General features: G+C 38.5%; 1 protein-coding gene across 1 annotated transcript in view; it reads right to left on the bottom strand.

Annotated features, from left to right (window-relative positions):
* Positions 1–17,166, bottom strand: part of GRIA3 (glutamate ionotropic receptor AMPA type subunit 3) — a 225,184-nt gene that overhangs the window by 71,646 nt on the left and 136,372 nt on the right. The window contains exon 10 of the mRNA XM_037028078.1: positions 16,165–16,363. Within this exon, the coding sequence (XP_036883973.1) occupies positions 16,165–16,363 (199 nt within the window). The remainder of the gene's footprint in view (positions 1–16,164; positions 16,364–17,166) is intronic.

Here is a 17,166-nt window from a genome sequence, read left to right as displayed (position 1 = left end):
TGACCTTATATGGGAAGCACTTTATCTACCCTTCCACTCTAAATGCTAGCTTTGCTGGAGAGAGTAATCTTGGATGTAGGTCCTTGACTTTTCATGACTTGGAATATCTTTCCAGCCCATTCTTGGTTGTAAGGTGTTTTGTTATTGTTGTTGTTGTTTTAGAAATCAGCTGATAGTCTTATGGGCACTCCTTTTATCTTGCTGCTTTTAAGATTTTCTCCTTATCTTTTTAAAAAAGATTTTATTTATTTATCTTTAGAAGGGAAGGAGAAAGGGAGAGAAATATCAATGTATGGTTGCTTCTCATGTGTCTCCTGCTGGGAACTGGCCCCTGCTGGGAACTGGCCTGCAACCCAGGCATGTGCCCTGACTTGGAATCGAACCGAGATTCTCTGTTTTGCAGGCCTGCGCTCAATCCACTGAGCTAGATCCAGCCAGGGCTAGATTCTCTCCTTATCTTTAATTTTGGCTAATGTAATTATGATGTGCCTTGGTGTGTTCCTCCTTGGGACCACCTTCTCTGGGGCTCTCTGGACTTCCTGGAAGTCCTGGAAGTCTATTTCCTTTGCCAGATTGGGGAAATTCTCCTTCATTACTTGTTCAAATAAGTTTTCAATTCTTGCTCTTCCTCTTCTCTTTCTGGCACCCCTATGATTCAGATGTTGGAGTGTTTAAAATTGTCCCAGAGGTTCCTAAGCCTCTCCTCATTTTTTTTTGAATTTCTGTTTCTTCATTTTGTTTGGGTTAAATGTTTATTTGTTCCTTCTGCTGCAAATCATTGAGTCCTGGTTTCCTTCCCTTCACTGTTGGTTCCCTTTATATTTTCCTTTCACTTTGCATAGCCTTCATTTCTTCCTTCATTTTGTGACCAAACACAATAATTTCTGTTAGCATCCTGATTACTAATATCTTGAACTCTGCACCTGATAGGTTGGCTATCTCCTCATTGCTAGTTCTATTTTTGGAGTTTTGATCTGTTCTTACCTTTGGGCCATATTTCTTTGTCTCTGTGCACCTGTTACATTGTATGGGGAGGAGTCTTAGGTATTTGCCAGGGTGGGGCAACCCATTTTGCTGCGTTGTGGAGCTGTACATGGGGGAGGGGTCAGAGAGGGTACAATGACACTTACTGAGCTCTCAGCTGGCCTTCAGTAACTTCCTCCACTGCCCACAAGCAAATTGGGCCCTTCTGGTGCTGATTCCCATGTGGACAGGTTTGTGTACATTTGGGGACCCTGTGGGCCTCTCCAGTGAACTCTCCTGTGAGGCTGGGAGTTTATTCTGCCACTGCAACCGACATAGGTTTTTACAGCCAGAGATTTTGAGGGTTTATATCCCCATGCTGGAACCCTGGGTTGCATGGTTGGTCTACTCCCCAGTTGTTTCGTCTGGTTTATCTGCATGGAAATGTGGGACTGCCAGCTCTGCTAGCTGCCACCTTGCCATGAGTCCCCTCCTCCCCAGCTTCCCATCTTTGCCTCTCCTACCAGTCTGGATGAATGTTTGTTCTTTAACTCCTTAGTTGTTGTACTCTCATACAGTTAAATTTTTGGCATTTCTGGTTATTTTTTGTTTTTATATTTGTTGCTGTCCTTTTTTTGGTTGTGTGAGAAGGCAAAGTGTATCTACCTATACCTCTATCTTAACCAGAAGTTGGACTTCTCTATTTTATTATAATTTTAAAATTAAATGATGTATACTAAACTCATTGAATTGTACACTTTAAATGAGTGAATTTTATGTGAGTTTTGTCTTGATAAAGTGTTTTTAAAAATTAATGAAAAGACAACATTAACTTGAAAGCCAAGTTTTAAATTAGTAAAACCAGGCTTCTAGAGAAAAAAGGAAGTTTTGAGTTTAAAATTCTAAATTAAATAAGGGAAATATGGAGTTTATGACATACTCAATAAATTGGAAAGTAGGTAAAAAGCCACACCAACCACCCTGGAGGCCAGATAAGAGCCAAGAAGGAGAGGAGTAAAGGAGGAGTCAGACAGGTCCCCTGCTCTCCAAGTGGGGGAGGGATGATGAGATTCCTAGATGCTTGCTGATACCAGAGCAGAAGAAATGATGTCTCACTTCCCAGAGTGTGTAGCACAGGGATGATGAACTAACAGTAGCCCACATTTAGCTTAGTGCTGGTGTGATAGAATAGCAGTGAGTTCTTGAGAAGGCAGGAGCTGAAAGAAGTCTGAGTGTCCTCAGACTGATGGGAGGAGAGAAACTGACTCTTCCAATAGTCCTATAATGGCATAGTGGAGAGAGGGAGAGAAAGAGAGAAAGACAGATAATAGGAGAATAAATGTGTCAGAATAAGTACAGTCAGGACTGCAGAGAATGTAGAGGTCTTGTGATTTGGATGAGGGGATACTGCAGCAAAAATTGCTGAGGATTTTGATGGTTACATTTCAGATTGCTAACTTGGAGGGGAAAGACTACTTGACATCTGAACAGTAGATGTCTGGAAGTGATCGTGATGATCTGGGGTTAGATGTCTGCCCCTGATGTCATGATATCACGCAAAACCCCTAGAACTTGGAAAAATGTAATGAAAAAATTACTAAGAAATCATGAAACTTGCCTGAATTTATCTGATGCATCTTTTCTGCCATGTGGCAAAAATGGAGTGTCAGTTATAAGAATATAAAGAAAGTTATGTTTTTGCAAAATGCAGTTAGTCACCTTGAAAATATAGCTCTATTATAAAGCCATCTTGTAAGGAAACAGAAATAAGACACGGTAAAAGTATAAATCATTAGAAGTCTCTGGACTTTGAAAATTTTCTAAGGATTTACCTTAAGACTTCTTATTTTTTCACTTGGAAATTTTTTCTAATCAGTCCCAATATAACTTTTCAGCCCTTGGCACTACAGTTTAGAAATTATCCTTGAATCATTTAAAGAATGTAGAACTTACAGATTTCACTAATTATCACTAAGAGGAATGTAGGTCAAAAATTTGAGAGTCATTCCTGGCTCTTCCTTTTTGCTCACAAATGTTATCTGAACTATCAGCAAATTCTGTGACTCTACTTCCAAAATATATCCTAAATCTGACCACTTTACACAATCTTCGTCATTATAACTCTAATTGTATTTAATAACAGGGAAAAGAAGGGGAAGGGACAAGCAAAGGAACAGAAAGAGAGGACTCACAGGCACGAACCATTAATGAGGGGATTAACTGTGGGAGTGGGGGGCACAGGGTATGGGTGAGCAATGTGGGAAAAGGCAGGACAACTGTAACTGAACAACAATAAAACTTTAAAAAAACAAAGAAAAAAAAGAATTCCATTCTTCAGCCACACTGGTCTTCTTCCTATTTCTTAAATATGTCATGATTGTTCCTACGCCAGGACATTTGTACTTGTTATTCCTTTTGTATGGAATTCTTCCTTCCAATTTTCACATGGCTGTCTCTTGTCATTCAGGTCTCTAATAAAATGTTACTTCCTTAAAAGGCTTTCCCTCCCAAACTTCCAGTTAAAACAGTGCTCTCTAACTCTGTCACTCTCTATCATAATACTCTATAGTAACTTATTGGTACCTAAAATAATTTTATACATGTACTTGTTTACATGCTTATTGTTTGCCTCCCAACAGAATGCAAGCCCCTTGAAGGTAGGGATTGTTATGTTTTCCCTATTGTACCTTTGGTTCCTAACTTGGTATGTTGGACATGAATATTTACTTACTAATTACAATGTAGAATATGAATCTGACCACAGGACATCATCACCTAGTAGTCTTTAAAAAATTTTGTATCAAGATTTTGTTTGTGTGAATTGCCTTTTCCTTTCAAAAGTGGAGTGCAACCAAGCATTCCAGCTGATTGAATGTTCTTATTAGTTTAGTTTTAGTAGGTTGAAATTTTACTTGATCCCATGGTCAAGTTTTTAGACTTCTGTATGGTGATGAAGGACAATTGTAAATAATTAACTTGCTCAGGTTTGTCAGGTGAGCACAAGGAATGTCTAATTGAACAGATGGGCCCCATTCCTGTAACTGGAAGGCTATTAAGTGATTTGACTTTGTCAGATAAGAAAAGAAGTGAGATCCTGAGATGAATTCCTCTAGGGAAGAGAATTTCAGAATTCTCACAAAGAACTGGGAGGCCTGTTAATTACCTTGGTGCTATCTGAGAGAGTTGGCAGCCTCAAAGAAAATAAAGACTTAACCCCCCTTAGGCTTTCTGAACTGTGAAATGCTCTCATAAGCAAGTAGGTTATCTGGGAGAATTAAAGGAGATGGGCTAATGAAATCCATATGGTTGGTTAGTTTGGGCAGATGGCCTGCATGCCACCTTGGAAGAACCACAAGTTTCCAGGTGGCCTTCAAGGGCAGCTCTAAGTTGTGCATGTTGAAGCTTTTGAATCCACAGGCCACAAAAAATGGCTAAAGATGGATTGACTAGGCCCTGGCTGGTGTAGCTCAGTGGATTGAGCGCGGGCCTGTGAACCAGAAGATCGCAGTTTGATTCCCCGTCAGGGCACATGCCTGGGTTGCAGGCCAGTTTCCAGCAGGGGATGCACCAAAAGCAACCATACATTGATATTTCTCTCCTTCTCTCCTTCCCTTCCCTTCTAAAGATAAATAAATAAAATTTTTAAAAAAGATTACTTTTAAAAAAATGGATTGACTAGGACATGACATCACTAGTAATATTGCATAATAGAAGTAGAAATAGAATCAGAAGGATAAAACAGGATTTAAGTGAGTTTCCTTTCTCCTCCAAAGCCAGAAAAGAAAACCCACCTCTCTTTCACTGAGCCAGCAGAGACAATTTTATTTATTTTATTTTTTAGTAGTACCCCTTCCTCACATCTCCACAGAGCCTTGTCTGAACAGTCTTTTTTTCCTTAATTTTTTTTTTTATTCTTGACTTCTGGCCAAGATGGAGGCATAGGTGGAAATATTGTGTTTCCTTGCACAACCAAAATTAAGGACAACAAAGATTTAGAAACAAAAACACAACCAGAACAGACAGAAGATTGAACTGTACAGAGGTCAGACAACCATTCAACCAGACAGGGAAGAGGGGCAGAGTCCGCGGCTAGAGGAGAGAGATCGTGCAGGAAAAGGCAGTGGCTGCCAGACCCAGGAGCACAGGTGGCACGGGGCTAGCAGACCCCAGGCACGGGGAGGAAATGAACAGAGCATGCAAGGCAGTTGGCTGACTGCAGTCACAGATTCATGCACAGATAAACTAGGCAAAAACAGGCAGTGAGAGACTGCACAACCCAGGGCACCAGAGAATAGAAATAAAGCCTAAAAGCACTGATTGAAAAGGTGCTGGGAGACACTCCCAGCCTCACAGGAGAGTTCCTTGGAGAGGCCCACAGGGTCCTAGAATGTACACAAGCCTGCCCACCTAAGAATCAGCATCAGAAGGGCTCAATTTGCTTGTGGGAAGCAGAAGAGGGGACCGAAATCCAAGAGAGATCGAAACAAACACCATTGTTCCCTCTCAGACCCCTCCCCCACATACAGCATCACAACCCTGCAACCGCAGTACCCCGCCCTGGTGAACACCTAAAACTCAGCCACTCTTATGTAACAGGCATGACCTGACCAAAAATGGCTCAAACAGAAGAACAAATCAAAGCCCCAGAGCCAATATTTTAAGTGACCAAGAGATAGCTAATCTATCAGATGCACAGTTCAAAGAACTGGTGATCAGGAGGCTCACAGAACTGATTGAGTTTGGTCACAAATTAGATGAAAAAATGAAGGCTACACTAAGCGAAATGAAGGAAAATTCACAGAGAACCAATAGTGATGGGAAGGAAACTGGGACTCAGATCAACAGAGTGAACCAGAAGGAAGAAAGAAACAACCAAGCAGAAAAGAATGAAGAAATAAGAATTCAAAAAATGAGGAGAGGCTTAGGAACCTCCGGGAGATCTTTAAACATTCCAACATCTGAATTATAGGGGTACTAGAAGAGGGAAAGAAATAGCCACGAGTGGAAAACATATTTGAACAAATAATAAAGGAGAACTTCCCTAGTCTGGCAAAGGAAATAGACTTCCAGGAAATCCAGGAAGCTCAGAGAGTCCCAAAGAAGTTGGACTCAAGAAGGAACACACCAAGGCACATCATAATTACATTAGCCAAGATTAAAACGAAGGAGAGAATCCTAGAAGCAGCAAGAGATAAGGGGACAGTCACCTACAAAGGAGTTCCCATCAGACTGCCAGTGGATTTCTCAAAAGAGACCTTCCAGGCAAGAAGGGGCTGGGAAGAAGTATTCCAAGTCATGAAATCTAAAGACCTACATTCAAGATTGCTCTATCCAGCAAAGCTTTCATTTAGAATGGAAAGGTAGATAAAGCGCTTCTTGGATAAGGTCAAGTTCAAGGTGTTCATCATCACCAAGCCCTTATTATATGAAATGTTAAAGGGACTTATCTAAGAAAAAGAAGAGAAAAAATATAAACAGTGAAAGGATAGCAAGCTCACAGTTATTAACAACCACACCTAAAACAAAAGCAAACTAAGCAGACTCCTAAAACAGGAGTAGAGCCATAGAAATGGAGATCACATGGAAGGTTAGCAAAAGGGGAGTGGGGGGAGGAAAGATGGGGAGAACATGAAGACAATACGTAGCATAGATGGTGGGGAGAAAATAGACAGGGGGAGGGCAAGAGTAGTGTGGGAAATGTAGAAGCTAAAGAAGTTATGACACATGGACATGAACTAAAGGGGGGGATGTGGGTTGGAGGGGGTGTGCAGGTTGGAGGGGAATAAAAAGGGGAAAATGGGAAAAATGTAATGGCATAATCAATAAAATATATTTAAAATTTTTAAAGATTTTATTTATTTATTTTTAGACTGAGGGGAAGGATGGGAAAAAGAGATTGAGAGAAACATCAATGTGTGGTTGGCTCTCACATGCACCCTACTGGGGACCTGGCTTGCAACTTATGTATGTGCCCTGATTGGGAATTGAACCGAGTAGCCCTTGGTTCACAGGCTGGCATTCAATCCACTGAGCCACACCAGTGGCATTAGAGAGAGAGGGTATTATGCTAACTGAAGTAAGTCAGTTGGGGAAAGAAAAATATATGTTTCACTTATATGTTGAATGTAAAGAATGAAATAAGTGAACAAAAAAATAGAAACAGACTCATTGATGCAGAGAACAAACTCATTTGCCATAGGGGAGAGGGGTTGAGAAGCTGGGTGAAAAAGGTGAAGATACTGAGAAATACAAATTGGTAGTTAAAAATAGTTATGGGAATAAAAAGTACAGCATAGGGAATATAATCAATAACATTGTAGTAACTATGGATAGTGCTAGATGGGTACTTGAAATATTGGGGGATCACTTTGTAATGTATACGATTGTCTAACCACTCTGCTGTACCCTTGATATGATGTTGAATGGCAACTGTAATTGAAAAATAAAATTAAAAAAAGAAGGACAAATTGGTAGTTATAAAATATTAGTGGGGATGTAAAGTACAGCATAGGGAACAGGGTCAATAATATTGTAATTATCATTTATGGTGGCGCATGGGCACTAGAGTTACTGGGGGTAATCACTTAACAAGTTATATAAATGTCTAATCACTACTTTGTAAAGATGAAACTAATATAATATTGTATGTAAACTATAATTTAAAAATAAATAAAAACAAACAATATTAATGTCAAATGTAATTGTATTAGGTACTGGGGTCTTCAGAAGATAGGTCATAACAGTAGAGTAATCATAAATTGGATTAGTGTATTGATAAAAGAGACCCACAGCGCTCCCTAACCACTTCTGCCATGTGAGATCCTAGGTAGGAATCAGCGATCTGCAACCTTGAAGAGGGTTTTCACTAGAACCAAAACATGCTGGCACCTTGAACTTGGACTTTCAGCCTCCAAAACTGTGAGAGATAAATTTCTGTTGTTAATAAGTCACCAAGTTTGTGGTAGTTTTTTCAACTTCATTGAGGCATAATTGAAAATAAAATTTCAAGATATTTAAAGAAAAAGAAAGAATGCTGTCAGCTGATATCTTGAAACACATTTTATCACATTATATTTTTGGTTTACTAAGAATCTGTGTCAAAAATGGATATTGAGTTTTTAATTAATGCTTCATTGAAATCTATGGAGAAAACTATGCCTTTTTCTCTTTTGGTCTACTGTATAAAGATTGCATTAATCTTATGGAACTACAAAAAAGAAACTATAATCATCCATGGATAATAGAGGTCTGCTGTGTTTGTGGCATTCATAGTTTTATTGATATCTTCACTTCCTTTGACTTCTTATCTTGGATCCTTTTGAGGCTTTCAGAGCATGGAAAAATATCATTTAAAAGTATGTATAAGTTTCCTTTTCTAAATGGGAATAGAGGGAAGAATGGGACCATTCTTCAACATAATAAACGCCATATATGAAAGACCTACAGCCAACATCATACTCAATGGGCAAAAAATAAAATCTTTTCCACTAAGGTAAGGAACAAGACAAGGTTGTCCACTTTCACCACTTCTATTCAATATAGCATTGGAAGTTCTAGCCACAGGGATCAGACAAGAAAAGGAAATAAAAGGCATCCAAATCGGAAAGGAGGAAACAAAACTGGCATTGTTTGCAGATGACATGACAGTGTACATGGAAAATCCTATAGCCTCTACCAAAAAACTGCTCGAACAAATAAATGAATTTGGCAAAACAGCAGGATACAAAGTCAATATCCAGAAATCAAAGGCATTTTTGTATACTAACAATGAAACAGCAGAAGCAGAAATCAAGAAAAAAATCCCATTTGATATAGCAAAAACAAAAATAAAATATCTGAGAATAAACCTAACCAAGGAGGTAAAAGACCTGTATGCAGAAAACTACACAACACTGAAGAAAGAAATCAAGGAAGACACAAACAAATGGAAACATATACCGTGTTCATGGATTGGAAGAATTAACATCATCCAAATGTCCATACTACCCAAAGCAATTTACAGATTCAATGCAATACATATTAAAGTACCAATTGCCGATTTCACAGACATAAAACAAGCACTTCGAAAATTTATATGGAACCATAAACGACCCTGAATAGCAGCTGCAATTTTGAGAAAGAAGAACAAAGTAGGAGGGATCATAATACCTGATATCAAACTGTATTACAAGGCCACTGTAATCGAAACAGCCTGGTATTGGCATAAAAGCAGGCACATAGACCAATGGAATAGAACAGAGAGCCCAGAAATAAACCCAAATCTCTACAGTCAATTAATATTTGACAAAGGGGGTAGTAACATAAAATGGACTAAAGATAGCCTCTTCAACAAATGGTGTTGGGAGAACTGGACAGCTGCATGCAAAAAAAATGAAACTCAAGCACCAACTTACACCATACACCAAAATTAATTCAAGGTGGATAAAAGACTTAAATATAAGTCATGACACCATTAAAGCCCTAGAGGAGAGCATTGGCAGGAAAATCTCAGATATTCCATGCAGCAAGATTCTTACTGATATGTCCCCTAGAGCAAGGGACATAAAGGAGAGAATAAACAAATGGGATCTCATCAAAATTAAAAGCTTCTGCATGGCTAAGGAAAACAGTATCAAGATAAAAAGAGAAGCAACAGTTTTGGAAAACATATTTGCCAATGATACCTCAGGCAAAGGTTTAATCTCCAAAATATACAAAGAACTCACTCAACTCCACTCAAAGAAGAGGAGCAACCCAATTAAAAAAATGGGCAAAGGACTTGAACAGATACTTCTCCAAGGACGACATATAGAAGATCCAGAGACACATGAAAAGATGCTCGATATCGCTAGCTATCAGAGAGATGCAAATTAAAATCACAATGAGATACCACTTTACACCAGTCAGAATGGCTATCATAAACAAAGAAACAAACAACAAGTGCTGGAGAGGTTGTGGGGAAAAGGGGACCCTAGTTCACTGTTGGTGGGATTGCAGACTGGTACAACCATTATGGAAAACAGTATGGAATTTTCTAAGAAAACTAAAAATGAACGTGCCTTTTGACCCAGCAATTCCACTCTTAGGAGTATATCCTAAGAACCCTGAAGCACCAATCCAAAAGAACCTATGCACCCTGATGTTCATAGAAGCACAATTTACAATAGCCAAGAGTTTGAAGCAACCTAGATGCCCATCAGTCAATGACTGGATCAAAAACTATGGTACATTTACACAATGGAATTCTATGCTGCAGAAAGGAGGAAGGAGCTCTTACCCTCTGCAACATCATGGATGGAACTGGAAACCATTATGCTGAGCGAAATAAGGCAGGCGGTGAAAGACAAATACCATATGATATCACCGTTAACAGGAATCTAAGCAACAAAACAAATAAGCAAGCAAAATAGGACCAAAGACGGTCAAATATTGAACAGGCTGACAGGGTCCAGAGGGGAGAGGAGAGAGAATCACAGGGGGAAAGGTGATGGACTCACATGAACAAGTATAAAGGACACATGGACAATAACTAAGGTGGGGGGCGGAAATGGGAGGGAGGTGGGGAGCACTGGTGGGGGGCAGGGCAGGGAATATAAAACAGAAAACTGTACTTGAACAAGAATTAAATAAAAAAAGTTTCCTTTTCTAATTGATCCATTAGGGGAATAAAAACGAAAATTAACTAGGTGATGATACAGAATCCTTAACATCTGCTGCACTAGAGGCTTGATTCATGTGTAACATCCCATGTTTCTGTGAATATTCACACTAGAGAGGAACTGAGATGGATGGGACAGATGCCCCAGTCTTGACTCAGAGCATCAGTCTGGGTTTGGAGTTCTAGCTCTTTCCCACTGAGCTGAGTGAGGATGATGTCATCTTGCTTCAGGTGTTTCCTCTCTGAAGGAGGTGTAATAATTCCTTTTCTTGTGGTATTGCAGGATTGTTGTGTGAATTGCATATGGTAATGTATGTGAATAGGCATTGAAAATTAACAGCCCACTATATTGTAAGCTCTTAGAGGGTAGAGACCATTTCTTTTTTTTAAATTTTAATTTTTATTTAATTCTTGTTCAAGTACAGTTTTCTGTTTTCTGTTTTCCTCATCACCAAGCTGACCTTCCTGTTGGAGTTATGGAGTATCTTTAACCCTACTGCTCTTCACCATGGATCAGACTATAGATTAGCACATGCTGGGAAGTAGCTTTGTAGAAATAAACACTGTCAGCTGTCTGGATGAATTATCATCTAGTTCTCTGAAATTTCTATGTTAAAAATTATGAAAGTATAGTTGGCATACAGTAGCGTATAGTTTCAGGTGTACAGCATAGCAATTCAACATTTTCATATCTTATCATGTGACCACCACTCTAAGTCTAGTAACCATCTGTCACTATGCCAATATTGAAGTCAATTTATACCCCAAATAACCTCCAAATATGGTGAAAAAAACTGTCTAGGTATTTTCATGTGAATTGGTGAAAAATAGAAATTTAATTTTGTTTATAGAGATGGATCCTCAGTGCTTAGTCTAGAGCATTGCACATAGAGCATACCCAAGGAAAGAGTTATGGAAAGAGTGACAAATAATGAATAAAAAATGTCTCAGGCATTTTCATTAGCATGCCTTTGTTGTTACATTTTCTCCTTTCTCTTGGAAACAGACATTAGATGTGTTGTCAGTTCTGTGCATAGTTGTCAGGTCAACTTCACTCTTTTGAAATGTGTTTTTTCCACCCAGCTTAAGACTTGCCTAAAAGGAAGACCTATGGAACAACAGATCACTGGGAGCTGAGAGATGGGAAAGGCCAATAGCTGTCTGAATATATCTTTCCCTCTTCCAGAGGCCTGTTTGGTGAGGCCTCAGCATCCCTCACCTTGTGCCTGCCTTTCCACCTCCAGGTTTGACCTATAAGGTCCATGATAATGTAGTATATACTACAGAAACTAAGGAGTTTTTCTTGATAATGTAGCATCAAAACATCAATGTCAACATTAAGGAAAACAATTTTTCCCTTTTGATATTGCCAAATAGTATGTCTCTGATCTACCATTCCTTGGTGTCAACTTGTCTCTTATCATTGCTAGTATGTGTTCCCTACCTAGTAGATAGTTTGAATGTGTTTTCAAACAATTTGGTCACATCACATATGTCTTCAGATCAATTAAATTTGTTTGCAGTTGTCTAGGTATATTGTTTGTCAAGATCTCAAATTTATCATAGTGTTTGGTGACAAATTTTGTAATAAATCTTTTACAGTTTGACCTGTTTACTACAGATAGGGGATTGGTTAAAGGGTAGGGGAGGTCTGTTGTGTACTAGTTCAGTTGTAATAAAGCTTAAAGATCATGTCATATACTCAGCATAAGTGCACTTGTCAGGAGATTTTTCTACTTTTCCCATATTATTCAAAAGCCCTATAATAGATAACCAATGAATGTTGAAATATGGACTCCAAATGAAAATGCTTGTGTGTGTATGTAAGAGAGATTGTAAATGTGTAAACAGAATCTGAATACTATTAGTAGGTACTGCTTCCCAAGTCACTTTGGGAGGGCTCTTCTTTTTTCTGTATGCATTTTAAAAATTAAAAATTAAAATAACCAATGACAACAGTAACAGTTAAAGTCTAGTGTTGAGACAAAAACATTTTTCATGAGTAATTCACCTGTGCTTCATGGGGCTGACAATGATGCAACTCTAAAGACAGGACATTCCCCTTAATGGTCTCCAGATAAAGTTAAATTATCCTGTCCTGCCTAGGGCACTATAGCTCCACTCTTCTCTTTTTATGTTTATCTTCTTAAAGGGGTTTAAATTAGTATTAAACATTTTATTTTATTTTTATTTTTATGTATATATGTATCTATGTATTTATTTATTTATTTTAAACAATTCATTAAAAAAACAGCCTCCTTTTATCCTCTGAACTATCTTCAGTGAGGATAAGTATCTGGGAAAAAAATGAAGCATCGTAGTTGGCTTTTAATATTTCTAGGGTTCTGAAGGCAGAGAGAATTTAGGAATGCGTTTTATCCCAGTGCTACTATTTAACATGAATCTGCATCAGGTTAAGTGTTCAAAACCTAGTGGAGAATAATCATTTTAGTGCAGGTTTGCAAATCATTGTGGCATTTCTCTGGGCAATGACAATAAAGCTGTCTACTTGTTTTTTAGCCTGGAGTGTCTCCATCTCTGGTTGGGACATTTAGTTTTGGAGCTGCTGTCTAAGGAAACCGGTTTTCAAGTCAAGAGGGTTGCTGGTAATATTTCAGATGTCTCTTTCAGCTGCATGCATTTTTCTCACTCCCTGCCTGCCTTTCCTGAAGGAACATCCCTCTGTGCCAGTGACTTTATGTGATTTGTAAGATAACAACCAAGGATAGCTCAGAAAATAAGAGAAATAAAGGAATCATTAAAAAAATACCATGATTTAAATGGCAGGCTTACCCAGGATGAGTAAAAATGTCTGCAGGGCAATTAGGAAGGAATTTTATTTTATTTATTTCTCTCTCTTAGTGCAATAACTAGAGGGCTGGCCCCAGGCTGTTTTATGGCATTGCTATTTGGTCCCTGTGGTTTTAGTATTGAGTGAGAATGGAAAGTAATGAGCTCATGTAATGTTCATAAATGTTGCATGTGATCTTGTGTTATTCTGTAAAGTTTAGAAAGACTACCATCAGAGGTTCCCATTTTTTTCATGTGTAGAGAAGTTACTGTTCTTAAAATTGCCTTGAGATTATTGAGGGTTGAAGAGGAAGTGACAAGCTACAGTGGTTAAGTCCCTGTGAGATGATGTATTCTTGCTGGCTGTCTTCTCTAATCTACGGGGCTCAAGGAGGGTGGAGTGGAGGAGCCGAAGAAAACATATGGCTCCAAGACCAATTATTTGGGCCCCCCAGTATTATATGAATACCAACCTTATCCTTTGTTAGATTTATATAACATTTTAGTACAAGCAGACTAAAGAGTTGATTTTTCTATATTGCTCACTTTCACTCTTAGATCTTTGTGTGCTGCCCTAAAGTACTTTCCTACGGAGTCCTAATGCTGTCACCAGCAACCAATTTGGAAAAAAGAAAAAGTGGCATGCATGGCAATTAGAAAATGATTTGCACTTACCTATACCTAAAAATATTCAGCTCCTTCTGTAATCAGATTTTCAAAACAGCCCTATTTCCATACAAATTACTCATTGGCTGTAAAGCTCACTAGGAATTGATGACTATTAGAAATTGCAAACCAATTAGAATGTGGCAATAGCTTTGCTCAGAATTGAATATTGATTCAAATTGTCTCCAATAATATGATACTCTTTAATGAAACTATTGTTGAATAGATTAGTAGATCCTTTCCTGGTTTTTGAGAAAGAAAAAAATGTGTGGGGGATGAGGTCTAGGCATGGGAACAATGACTATTTGTTCACACTTTCAAGAATTTGTGCTAATAAATCTTCCCAGAGAGACTCCTTTGCCTGCAATGTGGATGAATGGCTTTTGAAAGCTTAATGGGAATTGATGCCATTTATTGATTACCATTTAAAGCACACCTTTCTAATTTCTAATCATTGTTGAAGGAAAATGCTTTCTAGTGGAACGAGTATTTCTTATCAGAGGGTCTAAGTCAGGTGTCTTGATAGCCTAAGTGGTCAATTGCTTCATATAGCAACTCGATGTGTATTGGGATGGTAAACATAGCTCTGTTGAAGTTTATACCAAGCCAGATTTCCATAGAGATTATATGCTTGCTACTCAGCAGACAGAAATTCCTAGCTTCCTGCCTTGAAATGTGTGAGTGATTTCATGGGGACAGGGGATTATTTCCAGAGAAGATTATGGGACTGCTATAGCAGTGAGGGTCAAAGCTAGGCTAGTTTCAGAGTGTCTTCATATCATTTTGATGCTTCCAATACTGGGCCTTTCTCCCTGGTTGGGGTTTATGATCTGCTCAGTCAAGAGTAGTGAGATAGGGGTATCCAGAGCCAGTGAGAATTCTCAAAGGGTTTCAGAACTAACCCTTTCTCTTTCAAGGAATGGAAACAGTTTTAGTCAATTGCTGTAATTCCAAAAAAAACAAAACCCAAAAACACTCCTCTTGGTTTCCCATGAAATCATTGGTCCACTCTCATAATAATACATGTAGAAATATATTTCTTGCTGACTTCTTAAAACAAGCTGGTTTAAAACCAACATCTCTCTACTCTGGATCTTTGAGGAAAAGTCAGTAATTATACTTGCCATCAAATAACTTGATTATTGGTTGGAGAGGGTGACTAAATGTTTCCTCTTTACCTACTACACAAGTGGCTTCGGGATCATTACTACAACTGGTTACAGTGGTTACAGTAGCAGGCAGTGGTAATGTGTAGAATAGGTTCATTTTCTATTTGACCACTATATATTCCTGGTTTGGGCAACTGAAAAAAAAACCATTTGAGTTCTTAAACACTCCACTCATAGCCTTTCTTATAGACCAGTTGCTGCAGAACAAAGATCTTGATTGTTTATATAAAGGTGGTTAGTCCATCATGATATTCTTTTATAATTTTCTGCCTCTATCTCCTTTCATCTTTCTTCTTGACAGTATTCATGTAGCTTTAGTAACTTTTGCTAGGAGTTAGCCTATAGGGGGGTTGGAGGGGGGAATAAGTCTACTCATGAAATTAAAACAATTATCAGCTTCCTTGAAAATTGAATTATCAGCATGTACATGAATACTTTAAATAACTGTAATACATTTCAACAGAAACCAATGTCTAAAATAGAATATGTAATTTTATAGTCCATCAGTCTTCAGAGTCTTAGAGTCAATTACCTAACTTCTGTGAACTGCTGAGACATAAAATCACTGCTTTTGTAAAAGGTGGAAAGGAGAATAGATATTACTTAGTTCAATCCCCTCATTATTCAAGGAAGGGGATCAAAGCTGACAGAAGTTAAATGACATACTCAGGGACAAACAATCACTTTCTAATGGGGTTGGAATTCAGACCTGTAAATTCAGGCTTAGAGCTCTTGGCATGCCACTTATTATGGCATGTATAGTCTTAGGTCTGAAGGATAATAAAGTAAGTCACCAACCAGAGTGCTATATTTAAGATGCTCTGCCTTGATAACATTTCCAGTCTTTCCCATCCCTCCCTTAAAAGCACTGTTCATTTGCATTTGTAAGAAGATGATTAAATAAAAACCAGCAGGCCCAATTAAATGTAAAGAACTTACTCTGAAAAATTCTTTTGTTGATCCAGAGTCCAGTGTCCCATATGCGATTTCAGTCTGCTTAGCTAAGTCTTCAGCACTCTCTATGGGAGAAACCATCCTCTCCACAGTCAGGAAAGCAGCAAGATTGGCGGTATAGGAAGAAATTATAATCAGGGTGAAGAACCACCAAACCCCTCCAACAATGCGCCCAGAGAGTGACCTACAAAACAAAACAAATACAAATCCAGACTCAGAATGGCTGGATCCCAGTTTAAGTAGTCCTCAACTTTATTTCTGGAAAGAGAAGTGTTTTCAGTGTAGCTGATGAAGGAGGAAAGTACATGATGTCAGGGAATTAACACATCAAACAAAAGTAACATTAACAACTCATGTTATGATGGCATATGATAATGATACATGTGATGCTCTTTAGGTCTATACAGGTTTCAAAGAAGAATTTTTTTTAATTTCAGGAAACTATATATATTTTTTACCAGCTCCAGATTATATATAGTAGTTGTACTTATTGGATTCTCTTTCTGTGAGCTTTGATGGGCCACCCACACCTTTGGAAGACTGTTGCATTTCCTTGAAGGCACAGGTGGCAAACACAAGACCCATGGGCCCCCCACCTTGTTTTATCCAGCCTGGCACCTTATTTCTACCTGGCAGCAGCACCGAGCTCTTGCTTAACTGTTATGGAATAGTTACATTTATACAGTCCTAAAATTACATTCAGCCCTTTGAAGGCAACTGTGAGGCTGATGTGACCCGTGGTAAAAATGAGTTTGACACCCCTGCTTTAAAGCATGTGCTTCGCAGCTTTGCCTGCATAGCAGATTCACCTGGGATCTTTTAAAAAAATCTCATGCTCAGGCCCACTAAAGACCAGTTAACTAAAAACCTGGTAGGTAGACCCAGACATGTATATTGTTTGAAGCTCACCAAGTGATTACAATGTGCAGCCAAGGTTGAGAACCACTGATGTAAGGTGTTGCCATGGGAACAAAAGTCACAAATGTT

This window comes from Sturnira hondurensis, unplaced genomic scaffold (genome assembly GCF_014824575.4).
Source record: "Sturnira hondurensis isolate 20B ecotype Veracruz unplaced genomic scaffold, ASM1482457v3 Scaffold0019538, whole genome shotgun sequence".
Lineage (NCBI taxonomy): Eukaryota > Metazoa > Chordata > Mammalia > Chiroptera > Phyllostomidae > Sturnira > Sturnira hondurensis.
This window is presented reverse-complemented; position numbering and strand designations above follow the sequence as displayed.